At 52.0% G+C, this 18,776-nt stretch overlaps 1 protein-coding gene across 1 annotated transcript in view; it reads left to right on the top strand.

Moving 5' to 3' along the window:
- SCD5 (stearoyl-CoA desaturase 5) overlaps window positions 1-14,307 on the top strand; it is a 143,912-nt gene extending 129,605 nt beyond the window's left edge. Inside the window, exons 4-5 of the mRNA XM_045075994.1 lie at window positions 9,121-9,353; window positions 13,586-14,307. Coding sequence (XP_044931929.1) covers window positions 9,121-9,353; window positions 13,586-13,776 — 424 coding nt within the window. The 3' untranslated portion in view covers window positions 13,777-14,307. The remainder of the gene's footprint in view (window positions 1-9,120; window positions 9,354-13,585) is intronic.
- Window positions 14,308-18,776: the final 4,469 nt, after the last annotated feature.

Below are 18,776 nucleotides of genomic sequence, written 5' to 3'. Positions count from 1 at the left end.
TGGAAATATCACACACCACCAGCTTTGGACTACTGTGCTTAGGGTTGGTCAAGCCATAGGAAATGCCTGTAGGCAGAGAACCACAATTTCTTCTTCACCGAAAGAGAAAACAGTTTTAAGATGCTTAGCACACTCAGATTTGGGAGGAAGGGAGGGAAAAAAGGAACAAATCCTAAATCCTTTCTTCTCCATAGAACAAATTTTTGGCCTCAAGTCTTTTTTTTTTTTTTTTTAAGATTTATTTATTTATTCGAGAGAGCAAGAGAGAGCGATCGTGTGTGCATTTGAGTTGAGGAAGGGGCAGGGAATGACCCATGAGATCATGACCTGAACTGAAACCCAGAGTCAGATGATCAACCAACTGAGCCACCCAGGGGCTGTAAGTCTCAAGTCTGTTTTTAACATTTCAGTTGTCTTTATTGTGATCCATTTTATTGGAATAAAAATAGTCTTTGGGGACTTGACAGAGTGGCAAGATGGTGGCCCACATCTTCATCCGTGTTCTATCACTTGCACTCACGCCGGTCGGGGTGTCATGGTGAGTGACAGCACTTGCTTGGGTAAAGGGGCCTCTTCTGTTGAGCTCAGTGCGGAGAAACATCTTCCCACGGTGGAGTCGCTGATGGGAATGGGCAGGTTTCCAGAGTCTGTTGCGGGCCTGTTCTTGCCAGCTGTGACTTTGAAGCTGTAGAAAGCGGCTCCCAAGCAGCTGGTAGGATGAGCTTGAGTGCTCCAGCGCTTGTGCTTTGGGCTCAAACCCGTGCGTATCTGGTTTCAAATCTGTGGAGGGGAACTACTCTTCCTTGGGTTGCTCTTGGGTTCATACCAACCGCTGTTTTTCTCTCCCTTGAAGGTTCTAGAAGTTTCCTCCTGTCTCGGGGTCTGAGTAGCTGTGGAGAGACAGAGAGGAAGCCACTCACATTCCAAGCCAAGACCAGACCTGTTGGAGTGGCTGTTAGATATTGCCAGTGGGTTGCCGTGTTCAGCAGCTCAGAGAATGGCCTGAAAGCTCGTGCTCAGAAATCATCCTTTTAAACCAGAGCTCTGAGGCCTCGCAGTGAAATGGTTGGGATCTGGGGCTTGGGGCCTGATGGGCATGAATGTCTTTAATCATGTCGTTGGTTTCATATTCACAATCCTGTGTTGGCACTAACCCAAGAGATAAGCGCCTCATGAAGAACCCAAAAGCAGGCGGCACGTGTATTGTGTGGTTTGTGTTTTTTGGAAACCTTGGCATTTTATCTCTCACGCTCTGGGTCCTTCTGAGTCACTCTAGGGTTTGTATTTTCCTGAGAAGCTTTCTCAGTAATTTATTAACCAAAGAATCATTGGCTTCATTGTTCCACAGATAAGGAGGAGTGCCTGCTCTGGGCCGCGCCTGTGCTAGGCTCTGGAGAGTGGCTTTCTGCTGGACTCCATCCGTCCAGCAATATATCCATGTCACAGGACAGGTTACCCCAGAAGCTGACTCTGAGGTGGATATTATGTTATAAGAAGTGAACTGGATAGGGCCTTCGGGTCAACACCAACAGAAGAAGGGCCGGAAACAGGACTGGGCAAGGGGAGAAGCAGGGTCCTCTCATCAGTCCATCAAAGGCCTCAGCCCACCATATGGTGGGTTCTGAAGTTGGGGTGACTCTTCAGAGCCATTGAGAGATGAGGCAGTGGGACCAGGCCTAGGCAATGGACGACTCTCCTTACGTAAGGTTAGTCCCTGGATGGGGTTGTTAAGAGAGGGCGTGACCTAGAGCAGGGCAGCTCCCTGCCGCGGAAGCAGTGCTGTCAGTGACTGTCCACAGAGAGGAGGTCCGGATGGCAGGTCAGCGTCCATGGCGAGTCCTACCTTGCGCTTGGCGAGTCCTACATTGTGCTCAGCGACTCCACAGATGGTCCTGATTCAACAGCCTTGTCCCAGAGTGAGACGTCAGTTAGTTAGTTAGGGTTGGTTAGTTCTGTAGCCCGTTCAAGGACCTTTCCAACGTTCTGCTCCGTCAGCCCAAGGGGTCCGCTTTGTTCCTCAGTCTTCTGCCTGTCACGGTCACAGACGGCTATAGTAGGTCCTGGGGTCACTGTGAAAAGAGAAGCCACTTCTGCCCGTGTGTACTTTCTGTGGTTGAGAAAACATTCTCTCATCTTGACCTTTTTTATTGTGGTAAAATATACACAACATAGTATTTATCGTTTCAACCGTAAGCGTGCGGTTCTGTGGCATTAAGTACATTCCCAGTGTTCCCGCGCTGGGTGACTGTCACCAGGATCCATTCCCAAACCTTTTCCATCATTCCCAGCAAACACTCCACAGCCAGTAAACAGGGGCTTCGCTTCCCCTCTGCTTCCCACGCTTCCCTCCAGTTCCGAGGACCAACGATCCTACTTCCTGTCTTGGTGAATTTGCCTGTCCAGGGACCTTATGTACGTGGAATTATGAACAATGGTTGTCCTCTGTGTCCGGTATATTTCACTAGGCCTGTTTCCAAGGTCCCTCCGTGCATGTTATAGCGTATATAAGACTTTTATCCTTTCTGTGCTGGAATAATATTCCATTATACCTGCATATACAGACAGACATAGATACACACACACATTACATATACATCTGTCTGTCTGTCTATACACACACCATTTTGTTTACCCATTCATCTCTTAATGGGCACTTGGGCTGTTTCCCCTTTTTGGCTACTGTGCAGAACGCCGTCATGAATACCGGCATGCGAGTGTATGTTCATGTCCCTGCTTTCCATCCTTCTGAATGTGTGCCCGAGAGTTGAATTGCTGGGTCATATGATAACTTGATGTATAACCTGCTGGAAGACTATTTTTGTTAGCAGCCGCGACATTTTACATTTCTACCAACAATGCATGAAGGTTCTGATTTCTCTGTGTCTTTACCAACATTGGTTATTTTCCTTTTAGAAATCATACCCATCTTCCCTCCATGGCTTATTGACCACTGTTGACCAATTCTTAAATTGATTACTGGGAAAGTGAATGAGATCATCACTGATGCTTCAAACCAATCAGGACTCACATCGTGGGTAGAGTCCACATTCCCTGACGGACATGGCTGCAAGGACAAGAGTCGGCTATCTGAACAAAATCAGAGCATTCCAGCAAGAAAGAAAGGCTGGGGGCAGATTATAGAGAGACTGCGGCCAACATCTGCAATGGAGAGGCTTTATTTAAAAATATCAGTGCCTGGGGGCGTCTGGGTGGCTCAGGTCATGATCTCAGGCTCCTGGGATCGAGCCCCGCATCGGGCTCTCTGCTCAGCGGGGAGCCTGCTTCCCTCTCTCTCTCTCTGCCTGCCTCTCTGCCTACTGGTGATCTCTCTCTGTCAAATAAATAAATAAAATCTTTAAAAATATATATATACCAGTGCCTGGAACAGAAATGCCCTTTGAGTCGGTCTACAGTGGGTTTCCCACGTCAGTCATTTCTGAATGTTCACCCAGTTGACTGGAACGTGGAGTCAGGACTGAGACCCCTGACCTCGTGCGCAAGGCCCCCGGCTAAGCCAGCAGCTCTGAGAGCTGAGAAGTACAGCATGCAGCCCAAACACCGGACAGGGCCTGCCCTGGGGGACGGAGGCAGTCCCCCCAGAGAGGTGATACCTAGACTGGTACTTGGAAATGTCAGGTAAGCCAGGCCAAGGACACAGACACAGGAGAAAGGGAGAAGACGGTGCCAGAAGGATGGGAATTTCAGTCCCGTTGGAGTGTAATGTTCCAGCCTTCGGATGACAGTGTGTTTATCCAGATACGTGCGATTCCCAGAGCATCAGCTAGGCCTCACGCTGCAGCCTGGTTTACCTCTGGGTAAGCCTACCCATCCCCCACAGCCTGCGCTCGGTAAGCCGAGTAAATAGCAGGTCGTCTGCGCTGCGTTTGAAGCCTGCCTGTGCTTGGTCCAACCAGTGTGGCCTTGAGGAAGTCCGATGACCTCTCTGGAGCTCCAGAAAGGTCCTACAAAGTGAGGCTACAGCGAGCACCTTACAGAGCTGCTGTGGAGCCCGATGAAAAAAGGTGTGTGAGTGGCGCACAGTAATACGCCGATGGGTCCCCAAATTCTGTCCCCATCAGACCTGTCTCGAGCACCTCTGATCTCCGGACCTGTCCGACGAGCCACCACTTGACAAGGCCCCTTGAGTGTAACGGCATTGCCCACCTGACGGCTCGAAGGCTGAGCCCCTCAGGCACTGCTGGAAACCAGCTCCCCCGCTCCTTCCCTCGTGGCCGCAGATGCGGTCTCCATCCGAAGTCATCCCCGACTCCCTCCGCTCCACAGTCCGGTCTGCTAACCAGTCCTGTCACTCTGTTTCCAAAATGTTCAGAATTTGACCGTTTCTCACACCCGCCGCCCGGTCCTGGTCTAAGCCAACGTCCTGTCAGCCCAGACTTTGCAGCGCGTCCGAGTCGTTCCCCAGCTTCTGCCCCCCCAGTCCATTCTCCACACAAGTCTCGGGGTGACACTGCTAAGATGGAAGCCGGGTCCCTCCAGTCCCTTGAGCCAAATCTGCCCAAGGCTCCGTCTCGCTCAGGGTGAAGGTGGAGACCCTTGTGGTGATGCGCAGACGTGCTGTGACTCGGCCGCCATTTTTCTCTTGTCTCCTCCTCCCCTGCATTCACCTGCCTCAGCCCCAGCTCTCCTGCTTGGCCTCGAAAGTGCCAGAACACTCCTGCTGCGGGGCCTCGTGCTTCTGTTTCTCTGCCTGGAGTCTTCTGCCCCACCTGCCACACGGCTAACTACAGTGTCCCTGAGTCCTTCCCGAGACCTTGTTTTTTTTTTTTAAGATTTTATTTATTTTATTTGACAGAGAGAGAGATCACAAGTAGGCAGAGAGGCAGGCAGAGACAGAGGGGGGAAGCAGGCTCCCCGCTGAGCAGAGAGCCTGATGCGGGGCTCGATCCCAGGATACTGAGATGGTGACCTGAGCCGAAGGCAGCGGCTTAATCCACTGAGCCGCCCAGGCGCCCCCCGAGACCTTGTTTTAAGTGGTGGCACCAGCCTTTGACTCCTGTTCTTCTCCACTTACTCCTGCCTTTGTAGTTACCACGGACGTGCTCTGTGTGTTACTCACCAGCTTTCTTCCCTACCAGAGTGTGCATACATGTACATTTTTGTCTGGTGCACACATAATACATGTGTTTATACATCTTCCTACCAGGATGCCCCCGCTCCCCAGGGGCAGGGATTTTGTCTGGTTTGTGCACTTCCTATCCCTAGTACCAGGACAGGACCGACACGCACGTCGTAGGGACACAGTGCATTTGTTAATACCATGTTTTACAGAACAGAAGCCTGGGGCTCGGTACGGTTAAACTATCTACTCAAGGAAACACAGCCAGGAAGTGGTGGAGTTGGGTGGTTTACGGCTCTGTGACGCTTTACAACGCACGAAGCCCATTCAGCAAAAGCACAGAGCAATGTCAGGGGCCCCACAGCAGCCTCCTCCTACCACAGCTGAAGAAAAGAAATCCCCCCAGTGAGGAAGGGTGAGGACCTGGAGGCCTCACCGACTTGCTGGTGGACCCTGGGCTGGGGGTTCAGAGTTGAGTGTCGTTGAGCAAGGAAGCCGGGGAACCATCCCCATACTTGTTCTGACGCAAAAAGGCCAGCGACTGTAATGAAGCTTCTGGAAGCCAAGAGGCACAGGAGAAAAGGCCCCTCGGCGGCACGGGACGGCGTCCAGTCTGTCTGATGGCTGTGGGGAATTTTTGATGCAAAGATCAGCCTCAAGACCCAGGCCACTGGCTGCCCCACCCACACCCTCTGTGGCCCCTAAAGTCCCCTTCTATTCATTCCACTGAACGCACAACAGGGAATCCTAGGGACTCCTCCTAGGGAAGAACATCACAGGACGGCCCTCTCATTAAACCCACCAGCGCTTCCCTGCAAGGACTGTTAAAGAGGGTCTGTTTCTGAGGAAGAGGACATTCAGCTGGACGGGGTTGTGCTGGGGCGTGAAGCCCAGGCCGCCGCCTCCTCCCACTCGGGAAGCTGGGCTGCTGGCGCTCTCCCTCCGCCAGAGCCCGGGGCCGGCAGGTGGCTTCCCTAGAAGTTCAAGTTCAAGTTGGTGGGGGCGGGGCGTCCATGGAAGTAGAGTCCTGTGAGCTGAAGAGGGCTGGGGCAGAGCTGAGGGCCAGAGCGAGGGCCTGGCCGCCTCCTGGGGGAACCACGGGCCCCTCTGTCTGTGCCCAGTCGGCAGGAAGGAGGAGGCGGGAAGGTCCGTGAGCGGCTTCGCCGGGTGCTCAGCAGAGCAGAGCAGAGTTTTCTTTCTCCTCCTCCTTTTCAGGAGCGAAACGAGCAGCCAACGGCTCAGATCAGGACTAGGAGAGGCTAATCTTCTTCCTCTTTTTGAAGATTTTATTGTTGATTGATTGATTCAGAGAGAGCCCATGAGTGGGGCAGGGGCAGACTCGCTGCCCAGCAAGGAGCCTGAAGAGAGGGCTCGATCCCAGACCCCGAGATCAGGACCTGATCTGAAGGCAGACGCTTAGCCAACGGAGCCACCCAGGCGCCCCGGGACAGGCTCTTTTCGAAGCTCCCGGACTGTAGCCCAGAGAGTGGAGGAAGGACAGAACCTTTTCAGTCACAAAATGCCTTCTGTTGACACACGGACCAGCCTGCTTTCCTCCCCGGCGGTGCGGACGAGCAGCAGAGATCCGTGGCTCTGGCCACCTCTTCCGCTTTCCCTTCAGAACACCCCCTCCCTGCGCACACTCACCACCGAGCCCCAGGGCCTTGGCAGGGCCTGCGCGCCTCTCCCGGGTCCCCCTCGCCGGGTGCTCCTCTCTGGGAGCGTCTTTGCCCACATGGAACCGCCCTGTCCTGGGGTTCACCCCTCGCAGGGTGTGCCCCGAGGCCAAAGGCTGGGTGATGCAGGGGGACCTTTCAGTTTGGGACGACTCTAAAGGGTCATCCAGCCCCAGAGGTTCCTGTTGGATCTGCTGGAACTTACTGGAGGTGAGCTTCTGCCTCCGCTCAGCCTGCCTTCCTCTCCCTCCCTCAGGAGTAGCCCTTAAGAGCGGTCTCAGGGCCTGGGGGGCTCAGTGGGTTAAGCCTCTGCCTTTGGCCCAGGTCCTGACCTCAGGATCCTGGGATCAGGTCCACATCAGGCTCCCTGCTCAGCGGGGAGCCTGCTTCTCCTCTGCTCACTCTGCCCATGCTCACCCACTCTCAAATAAGTAAATAAAATCTTTTTTTTTCCTTATAAAAGTCGTCTCCCGGAGTCTTCTGCTAGTGACTCTAGGAGCCCAGCACAAGAGCACCAGTCCCTGCAGTGCCTCGCCTTTCCCTGTAGCCACAGCCCACTCATCTGACCTCCCAAGGACCCTCTTTCAACTTAAATGATTTCATGTGCAAATCCTGTATGTAAGTGTGTTTTGCAGATTGCTAGCTGTGCGTAAGCGTTGTTTGTGTTTGCTGGGCACCAGGTGAACCCTTGGACACCCGTGTTCAAGTCGCTGGGATACCAAGATAGCGCATTGAAGGGGATGGTGGTCTCCACAGTGATTCTGCCTGGATCTGAATCTTGGCCCTACTACATCTCAGTCTTGTAACCTCGGCCCAACTATGTAACCTTTCCTTTGCTCTGTAAAATGGTGATATTAATGGTCACTTCCCCCTAGAGTTTTTATTAGGATTAAATGAGCCAGTACATGGAGAGTTCTCAGAATAGCCATGACATATGATTTGCACATAGTATATATTCCTTACTGGGTCCTCACAAGACCCGCTGTAGGTATTATAATCACCACCTCCGGTAGACCCCCTCGTGCCCCACCTCCTACTCTGCCCATCTTTTCACACCAGCTCTTGCCGCAGCCACCTGCTGACCCCAGGTGTAACCCAACAGCACCTTGCTCAGCCGGACGCCTTATTCCCTACTTCCTGCCTGGTGTCTTTGCCACCTCCACCTGAGATGCTTCCAGAAATGCACTCAGCCGTGCTGACCCGAGCAAACTGGAGGTGTGAGGGAGCTGATATCCCGTGTGACATCCCTTGGCCAGGACACAGTTAGAGGCAGTGGGAAAACAGCCTTTTCTTTCATTCCTTGAGAGAGTAACTCCAAAGTGTGATCTGTCCCACTGAGGTCCAAGTTCAGATGTCCAACCCATGAGCCCCCTGGTTTGGTTTCCCTCCTTCCCAGAATAGACTACCCCCACACATGTCCTGGCCTCAGGCTCTGCTCTTGGGGAACCAGCCAACTGCACGCAGGAGGGAAGCAAAAGAAACAAAACGGCGGGTTCAACGCCCAGAATCAGATCGAGACTCAAGTTCAAGGCTTCCACCTCCTGAATGTCGTTCCCTCACACTGTGCCATTTCGTACATACGCATCTTAACAGGCCTTCAGGAAGCTGGTTTAGGCTGCGTGAGGCCGGGGAGGAAAGAGCTACGAACTCCCAGCACAGCCCCTTTCCTGTGCCTGCACAGAGCTGGTTCCACATAGCCAGAAGGTGGGAGACGCTGGTTCCACCTAACTGAGGCCTGGACGGGGACCATGTCAAATCTGTCTTTGCATCACCAGCACTTGTGGCCTGGCGTCCAGTAAGTGCTTAGTATATAACTTGCTGGGTACACAGGTCTGACAATCAAACTGCTGACGGTTTCTTTGTAAAGATGACTTTTTATGTGGCCCTGCTTGTGCCTAGCCTTGTTACTTTTTTTTTATGCTGGCTTGGAAGGTACTCTCCAATGAAGACAGAACATTTTTTGAGAGGGGATTGGATTATTTACCTTTGTGCCAAGCTAAGACAGTACTGAATCACGTGTATGAAAATTACTCAAGAAATAGGTGTTTCTTGAAATGACTGGAGACAACCTGATCATCCAGCTGATTGACAGGTGAAGGAAGGAGCGGGGTCCATCGAAGGGGTGAGCTGCCCTCCCGCTCCCCAGAGCACTCCGCCTGTCCCACCTCCACTTTGGGTTTCCTGCCTCGCCCTCGCAGGGATATGGGTTTGCAACCGCCGTACAGAGTGACACACAGTGGGGTGTTTCCATACAGAAAGCGTGGAAGGAGGCAGCTGGCGCACTTCCTGACCTTCCCGGTGGCTTGCTCGGCCCGTCCCTGCCACCATCCGCAGGGCCCGGTGCCAGCATGACGTTCTGCCTTGCAGGTACTATAAGATCACCGTGGCGCTCATGTGCTTCCTGATCCCCACGATGGTGCCCTGGTGCTTCTGGGGGGAGAGTCTGTGGAACTCCTACTTCTTGGCTTCCATCCTCCGCTACACCATCTCCCTCAACATCACCTGGCTGGTCAACAGCGCTGCCCACATGTACGGGAATCGGCCCTACGACAAGCACATAAGCCCCCGGCAGAACCTGCTCGTCACTCTGGGTACCATTGGTGAGTCGGGGCAGTGAGAGCCGATGGGAAGTACGGCTGCTCAGACTTTCTTGGCTGTCCAGTGGTTTTTCTGGAGTCCATAAAGAGAGGCAGTGGATTGGAGTCGGGGGAGGAACTTGGGCTTTGGTGGTAGAATCTTGGCTCTTGGACAAGTCACCTAATCTCTCTGATTTAGAGTTTTCTCATCTTTGAAATGGGAATCGTGATGTCTACTTCACAGGGGTGTTACGAAGAGTAAGTAAGCTACTAGTGTGCACGGCTTAGGACAATGTCTGCCATACAGTAAGTGATCAGTAATTAGCAGCTACTTTTTTTTTTTTTTAAGATTTTATTTATTTATTTGACAGAGAGACAGAGATCACAAGTAGGCAGAGAGGCAGGCAGAGAGAGAGGAGGAAGCAAGCTCTCCGAGGAGCAAAGAGCCCAATGCGGGGCTCGATCCCAGGACCCTGAGATCATGACCTGAACCGAAGGCAGAGGCTCAACCCACTGAGCCACCCAGGCGCCCAGCAGCTACTTATTTTTACCGTGGAAATGTTCCTGAAGGAGCCATCTCAGGTGACTTTCTTCAAACTGCCCTGACCATTCTAGCCTCCACTGTCCAGTTGTCTGACTGACCATAAGAAAAAAGGCCTGCAATCAGAGAGATGGGAAGGAACAAAAGGGCGGCATCTCATGGTGCCACAAGATGGTTAAGAGCAAGGCCTCCAGATTCTGATGCGTTTGGTCGGGTCTTGGCTCCCCCACTTTCTCTCCGGGGAAGTTGTCGGACTCCGCCACACCTTGTGTCTTCCTCTGTCAAGCGGAGACGACAGTGGCATTTACCTGCTGCTGGGGTCGTGGGAGGGTTCGATGAGTTACCGCGTAGTCTTTGCAGCAGGGCTTAGCACAAAATAAGCCTCAGTGATGCTATTTTTATTCCTAGCTTTACAGTGTAAAGCAAGTTACCGGCCCCTTCTGTATTTTTAAAATGGGGATAACGGTGGCAGCTAGCTCGGAGAGGGGGATTATAGGTCTGCACACCCGTTAAAGCCCTCGCCACCGCGGCTGGCGCACCGTAAGTAATAAAGAAACACTGGCTGTCTCTTTGTGGAGGCAGCTCGGGCTCCTCAGAAAGCTGGGCCTTGAGCGTGGAGGTGGAGCCGGAGGGGAAGATCCTACTGTAAGGCAGCGACCGTCTCAGTAGCAAGGAGTTTCCGCCACCGTGTCGGTAGGCTCGCGCGCTTTCTCAGACCCCAGGATCTTGTGTTGACGGGAGCAATGACAGTGGTTAAATAAGCGCCAGTCCAGCCATGGGGACACTGGCTAAGCCGAGAGAAAAGTGTCTTGGAAGGAGTTTCTGGTGCCCCTGCCACTTCCTCCTCTGCCTTCATCTTCCTTTTCTTTCCCGTTTAGTTTGAGAGACGGAGAGAGAAAGAGTGAGCTGGGGGAGGAGCAGACTCCCTGTGAGCGCAGAGCCCGACACGGGTCAATCCCATGACCCCGAGATCATGATCTGACCCCAGATCAAGAGCTGGACACTTAACCGAGGGAGCCACACACGTGCCCTCTCCCGTCGGCTCGGAGTCAGCACTGGCCGTGTCGCCCCGACTACAGTCTTTTCAGAAGATGAAGGGGACAAGACGGGGTTCCATCTTGTGTAGGGACAGGGGGCCGGAAAGCCCTAGGACAGGAGCATGGCGCAGGCCCTCAGGAGCCGGCTGTTGGCTTTCTGTGCACCAAGGTCAACAGTGGGCTCCTGGTCGGTTTTCTTCGTTCAGGTCCTGGGAAGGCTCCTGTCGCATTGGACTGTGCGGTAGATGGGGGTCCAGCCGGGCTCTCAGTGCGGGTGTCTGCTTCTGAATATAGTGGGGGAAACTCCTCCACACATACTCAGGGGAAGGAAAAACACCACAAATGTTGAGGAAAGAAGGGGCAGGGTCAAGTAGACTGAATTAAAAAGAAAACAGTAAACCACAGATCTGCCCATCGGGTGTGCTCATCGCAGAGCAGAGCCTTCAGCTGTGGTCAGCAGAGCTGGGGGATGGCGAGGACCTACTAGGAAGTAAAGGGGGGGCACCTGGGCGGTGCAGGCGGTTGGACATCTGACCCTTGGTTTTGGCTCAGGTCATGATCTCGGGGTCGCGAGATCCAGCCTGGTGTCCGGCTCTGAGCTCAGAAGCTTAAGTAACACTCGCTCTCCCTCCCCCGCCATGTACGCACTCTCTCTCAAATAAATAAATAGATTTAAAAAAAAATAAAGAAGTAAAGGAAGAATCTAGCAATTCCTCAAATGGTTAAAAATAGTTACCGTATGATCTAGCAACTCCACTCCCAGATTTGGGCAGAAGAGAAGTAAGAATCGACGTCCGCACAGAAACTCGCACGTGAGTATTCATAGCAACATGACTCGTAATAGCCAAAATGTGGAAATCATCCAGGCGTCCGTCACCGATGAATGTGATGGAAACCTGTTTGGCAATAAGAAGAAATGAAGTATCGACACCTGCTACAATCTCGAAAACTTATGCTAAGTGGAAGAAGCCAGTCCCCAAATCACATATAGTGTGACTTCATTTATATGGAATTCAGAATAGACAGATCTATGGTGGTTGTATTAGGTTCTCTAGAGAAACAGAATCATTATAAATATATACATATTAGGACACATATGTATGTGTACACAATACACACTACACATATACATGTACTGATATATACACATGTGTACTATTCTATACATACACTATACAGTTTCTGTGTGTAATACAGTATTATATGTTCCTCATAATAAATCCCCATGGAGATACAGAAACAGTAGGATATCTACACAGGTAGGTATATCCATGTGTGTAGGATATAGATAGGTATCCTGCTATTTCTGTGTGTGTGTGTGTGTGTGTGTGTGTCCATGTCCACATGCGGGTGTAAATGTATAGAGAGACGTTTATTATGAGGAGCTCACAGGATTTCGGGAGCCGAGAAATCCCACGGTCTGCCCTCTGCAAGCTGGAGAGCCAGGAAAGCCAGTGGGATCATTAAATCCGAGTCCTAAGGCCCGAGAGCCAGGGGAACAGATCATGTAAATCCCAATCTGAGGGCAGGGGAAGATGAGATAAATGTTCCAATTCAGTCACTGAGTCAGAAAAAAAGGGCAAATCCCACTGGCTCCACCATCTGTTCTGTGCAGGCTCTCAACGGTGGTCGACCACGACGCCCCCGCTGGGGAGGGGGATCTGCTTCACGGAGTCCGCCGATTCCGTGTTCTGATTCCAGACGCTCATCTCCTCCAGAGCCACGGGCGCAGACGCGCCTCCAAGAAATGTTTGATCTGGGCAAGGCTTGGCCAGTCCGGGGGGACACGTAAAATTAGCCACGGTAGAGAGAGAAAGTAGGGGCTGGAGGCTTGGGGGATGGTTGGGGCACGAGAGCACAGGAGTGTGGCGCTTCCCTTTACGTAATGAAAATGTTATAAAATTCATTGTGGTGATGGGTGCACAACTCGGAAAACACTAAAAGCCAGTAAATTGTACTTTGAATGGGTGAATCCTATCTCAGTAAAGCTGTATGAGAGTCAAATGAAAGAAGCCCTAAGATCCCTCCTATTCAGCAGGAGGGGTGGAAAACCTGTAGCGGATCCGGGTCGGAAACAGTCTGCTCTGCGATTCGCTGCCCTGTCCCAGCCACGCACTTCCCGGTCTTCCGGACTCTCCAGCGAGCCCTCGTCGGGTCCCTCCAGCCCATGGAGGCTATTCTCCCTTCAGGAACAAACACCCAAACGAGGAAATGTTGGGGCGCCTGGGTGGCTCAGTGGGTTAAGCCTCTGCCTTCGGCTCAGGTCATGATCTCAGGGTCCTGGGATCGAGTCCCGCATCGGGCTCTCTGCTCAGCGGGGAGCCTGCTTCCTCCTCTCTCTCTGCCTGCCTCTCTGCCTACTTGTGATCTCTGTCTGTCAAATAAATAAATTAAAATCTTTTTTTTTTTTTTTTTAAATGAGGATCTGTTACAGCCATTTAGCATTTAGTTTCTGAAGTCTGGCCCCGAAATCGTGATAACATACCTACGGTTCATACGGGGAAATGAACCTCGTGGCTCTGTGCTGACTGTCTCGTTATTTTTCTGCTTGTACTTCGTGGAGCCAGTGCTCTCTAAGAGCAGACACGAAGTCTGCTGCGCACAGAGCTCCGTGGACGGTGGGACTCGGTCTGTGCAGAGGTGGAGACGGGTTATTTCAATCCCACTGTGTCTTGCAGGTGAAGGCTTCCACAATTACCACCACACCTTTCCCTTTGACTACTCCTCCAGTGAATTCGGCTTAAATTTCAACCCAACCACCTGGTTCATTGACCTCATGTGCTGGCTGGGGCTGGCCACGGACCGCAGACGGGCAACCAAGCCGATGATCGAGGCCCGGAAAGCCAGGACTGGAGATGGGAGCTCGTGAACGTGGGGCCGCCGTCCACTATGTCTGCCATCGACACCTGAGTTCATGGCTCCTGTTACTGTAGTTCTCTTGCGTTGGATGTGGGTGGGGCAGAGGGTAGGGAGGAAGCAGAATCTATGGGGTTTGGGAACTTTCTCTTTGTCTCAAAATAATGTCAACTGTCAATGAAAAACATTTTAATGTCACCATAACTATGATTTAACATTAGAGTGTAAGACGTGATTTAGTCGCCGTAGCTACAGTACCTCAAACACACATGGTCTCGTGCTTGTACGTGATGTTGACCCTGACAGGATGAAGGAGCTTAACACTGTCTCGGGGTGATTCAGGCGAGCGTTAATTTTCTTTTCTAGCAGCGAACCCAGCGCTGTTCTTAAACCCATCATCCGAAGGAGCAGAGAGGCAGCGCAGAAGACAGAAGAGTGGGTCCAGGGGCGCCTGGGTGGCTCAGTGGGTTGAGCCGCTGCCTTTGGCTCGGGTCGTGGTCTCGGGGTCCTAGGATCGAGTCCCGCATCGGGCTCTCTGCTCAGCAGGGAGCCTGCTCCACCCCCTCTCTCTCTGCCTGTCTCTCGGCCTGCTTGTGATCTCTGTCTGTCAAATAAATAAATAAATAATCTTAAATAAATAAATAAAGAAAGAAGAGTGGGTCCAAGTGTCTAAAGAATGTCTCTGCTTTGTAATTCCTGCGTGTGTGTACGTGTGGTGCTGTTGCTTAAGAGAGCGGAACACTTTGAAAGACAACGGCACGGGAAAGGGCTCTCAGACTCTCTTTTTCCCTGTTTGAGCTTATTAATGCTCCACTGTCTCGCTCCAGAAGAGATCTGCCCGGTGCCCAGTCCGGGTCGGGTCCCCATCACGCCCAGCCCGTCCTACGCTTCGGTGCCCGTTTGGCTGTTTGGTTCTGCTATAGAATTAAGTTCAAATCAAGGTCTCGTTTCAGTGTTAGACACCAGATTCGTACTCTAATCGGTCCCAGCCGCTGAGGCAAGTGCTTCCGCTACTCCTGCTAAATAAGCATCTCAGTTTTCCACACCAGGCATCAGATCTTAGTAACAACAGTTACCCAGAACTCAGCGTCTGCTAATGTTTCCCCTGCCTGCGGCCCTCCTTGATTTTGCAGCAAAACATAAAGCGATCATCATGTAGCTTTGGATTAAAAAAATCTTCCGTGTGTTAAGTCGCCTTGTAAGGAGCACGTTGAATTAACGGGACAGCGTCTCCTTTGTGTCGGTTGTCAGCGCAAAAGGATGTTGGAGCTCCTTGAGGATAAATCTTTTCAGGAAAGATGTAGGGACTTAAAACTTTGGAAAAAAGAAGGGGTGCTAGTAGGAGATCATCAGAATGAAGTTCTTCACCCAGCAGCTGTTGGACACTGTTGTCTTGCCATTAATAATGTACGAACTATGAGTGACGCACAATAAATGATTCTGAATTCGCTGGTGTCCTTGCCCAGGTGCTTAAATGTTGTTTAGAGGACGTCCTCTCAGGGGCCCTTGCTGTGCCACGATGACCATATGACTTCCACTTGATTCAAGCGCTGGACTAACAAGACAAGGCCTCCAGTGCCCCATTAGCCCTGGGCTGGAGGGAAGGTCTGCTAGTTTTATATTTGGAATGCAGAACCCCAGTGCTGTCATCCCCACTTCTCACTCACCAGAATGGTCATTTGTGCTGCTTCCAGCTGACGAATGGGCACCTCGACTCCTGCCTGTCACCCGAGAGAGCAGGAAAGACACCTTCCCTCCCCGAGCCCCAGCGGGCCCCACCAAGAGTGACCAGAGGCACGAGGGATGGGACCGGCTGTCCCTCCAGTCCTGCCACCCAACTTTTCCCTAGTGCTGCCCCACTCTCTGCCCTTCTTCTGCCCCAAAACACCTGTGTCCCTGCCCTCAGATACAGGCTTCTTGGCCCGCCTGCAGCTGAGTGGGGCTCCAGCCGGGGCCCCCTCTGGGTCTGACTGGCAGGTACCGGCTGCTTTGTACTGAGTAGTGGTGGGGTATAACTGTATTCCGAGTTGAGTTTGGATCAACATGACCTAAAATGATTGGGAATATTTCCGTGGCTCTTTGACCCTTAAATGCACCAGTCATATTGCTTGCCCGTCTAATAGGAAAGGCTACATTTGGAAAAACTATTTGAAGTCTTCTCACAAAAGGAGGATATTCCCCCGTCTAGACCAAGTAAGTCCTGAACCTCACTGCTCTGAACCCAGAGCCATGTATTTAGCTGCAGCAGTGCCCATGAATGAGGACTGGGGTGATTTGCTCAAGGAGTGGATGGAGGCTAGATCACTCTAGAAGCTTCCATGTTAACATTCCCCACAGGTCTCAGCAGCATCTAAGGGAAGAAAGTAACCCTGGGACATGTCTCCTAAGACTATCCAAAATGGCCCTAGAGAGGTTGGGACCTTTTTTTTTTTAAGAGGATCAGTTTAAAGTAAGGGGATGTCCTGTCCTTAATCTCCGTGTCTTGCAAGGCTTATTCCAGAAGCACCCACCATGCATCCCGGTGCAGGGAGCCAAGGGGAAGTGGTTCCAACAGAGCTTGTCCCCTGTGTGCTACGAGCTAGCCGGGTATAGCCGAGCCACCTCAAGTACACTCCTGGCCGGCTGTGTGGCCTTGAGAAAACCAGTCTTTCTGGATCTAGTTTTCTCATCTGCAAAGGGAGAGGATAAAACCGGACTCTGGCCAAGGTCCATCGAGCTCTAATAGCCACCAGCAGCAACAGAGACAGGGACTTGGCTGACTTTGGGTTTGAAACACCTCTCAAGTTCATGCCCTTCCCTTCTGGGATCTGGGAGGTCAGAATTGAGGGAAATAACTGAGTCTGAGGGGGAGAACATGGAGCAAGACTAAAAGGGATGTTCTTGGTAAAAACAAACAAACAAAAACTGCATCTGTTTCATCCATTCCCAAAATATAATGAAAAATAAAAACAAACATAATCTATGGAAATCAGTTTAATGAAAGGAAGTACTGCAGAAAGGTCTGGCCTCGTGGAGTAGTAGAAAAACAGCACCGGGCTCAAGGTCAAGACCTGAGTTTGAATTCTCCTCCCTTTTTACGTTGAGGTATAATTGACATACATTATATCAGTTTCGGGTGTAGAACATAATGATTTGGTATTTGCATGTATTGCAAAAAAAGGACACCTGGCTGGCTCAGTCCGTATATAACACAAAATGATTGCCACAATAAGCAGTCTTGTTAACATTGTGGCAGTGAATTTTTTTTTCTTATGATGAGAGCTTTTAACTTACACTCTTAGCGACTTCCAAATATGAAAACAAGTATTATGAACTATAGTCACCATGCTGTGCATTAAATCCCCGTGACATTTATTTTATAACTGGAAATCTCTATCTTTTGACCAGCTTCACCATTTTGCCCACCCCCACAGCCCACCAGTCTGCTCTCTGTACATATGAGTTCATTATTGGTTTGTTTTTTTTTTTACGATTGTACATATAAGAGATCCTATGGTATTTGTCTTTCTCTCTCTGACTGACTTAGGGTAATACTTTCTAGGTCCATCCATGTGGTCACAAATGGCAAGATTTTGAATTCAGACTCGTGACTAGTTTGCTGTGTTGCCTAGCACGTTTTCAGGCTGAACCACGTGAAAGTGCCATTTATTAAACTACTGAGGCTCTCTGCACCTCCAAATCCTCCCCCACAAAGCAGGAACAGTCACTCTTATGTGCTCAGGTAGATCTGGAGGCTTCGAGAACAGGCCTGGCGCATCATAGACTCCCCGCGAGACATCAGGCAGGGTGAGTCGTGCGTCCCAGACACGAGACAGTGACTGAGATGGAGTCAAATAACCACAGACCGGAAGTGAAGAGGACCAACTTCTAGTTCTGCTTTTCTAACTAGCTGGGTAGTGAGAGGCAGCAGAATATGCCCCAAATGCCAGTTTGACATAAGATTATTTCCGGTTAGAGGCACTCGAGGGTCACCTGGCCGGCTCATTCTCAGTTGGTAAAGCGCGCAACTCTTGACCTCAGGGCTGTGAGTTCGAACCGCATGTTGGATGCAGAGATTTAAGAGAGAAGGAGAGGCAGGGAAAGAGGGAGGCAGGGAGGGAGAAAGACACTTGAAACCACAGAGGACCCTCTGACCTCTCTTTCTCTTCCTAAAAGCGGGAGATGAAAGTCGCATGTGAGAGCTGCCCTCTCTGGAGGAGGGGCTGGGTGGGGGAGTGGATGAAACCGTCTTACCACCAGAGACAGGGAGAAGGCGCCCAGACAATCAGTGCTAAGGAGGGTTTGCAAGTCACCCTTGTCTCCCTTCAGCTTCTCCACACTCTTCGGTACTTTTCCACAGCTACAACTCTTTGTCGAGTCCGGTGTGTGGCCGCTTGGGCCCAGCCGCTCTGGGCGGCCTCCATTTCCCACGACGGCTCCATGGACACGCAGTACCTCTGTGCATCCCCCGCTGACCTGTGTTTTGTGCACGCAATTCTCAGGCTCAGCCCAACCCTGGAGGCCCGAGCGGACGTGCCGCCTCCCGGCCCCTGGCTCGGCGTCCTGGAGCCTGGCCGAGCCCTTCGTAAAGGAGGGAGACGGCATGGGACTGTCCTGCCCAGGTAGGCGTCGCTGGCCCGGTGTGGGGAAGCCCCGCGCACTGGCACAGCCTTTGCCCAGCCCCGGGCCTCCCTCTGCGCCGTGGCCTCCGCCAGAGGACAAGCCCCACTTGCAGAGTCACCCCTGATTCCCGCAGCTCGTCTCTGTCCTCCTCGGGAGCCCCGAGCCGAGACGGAAAAGGACGAGGCGCGAGCCAATGGGCGAGAACGAGCTTCTGGGAGCGTCCGTGGCCTTCGCTTATCCCTGTCCCTCCGTCCTCCGCTACGGAAGACCCTGGCAGCCCGCCGAGTTCCCAGGGGCTGCGCCTGTGAAGAACGAGGAAGAAGTCGTCCGACCTTGCGACCCGTCCCGCGCCCCACCCGTCTGAAGCTCTGTACTTCGGGTGTTCGGGAAACTCCTCTCCTTCCCTTTCCC

Source organism: Mustela putorius, unplaced genomic scaffold, assembly GCF_011764305.1.
Source record: "Mustela putorius furo isolate JIRA1106 unplaced genomic scaffold, ASM1176430v1.1 tig00000040_pilon_pilon_pilon, whole genome shotgun sequence".
Lineage (NCBI taxonomy): Eukaryota > Metazoa > Chordata > Mammalia > Carnivora > Mustelidae > Mustela > Mustela putorius.
The sequence above is the reverse complement of the archived record's forward strand: the minus strand, read 5'-3'. Positions and strand labels throughout refer to the sequence as shown.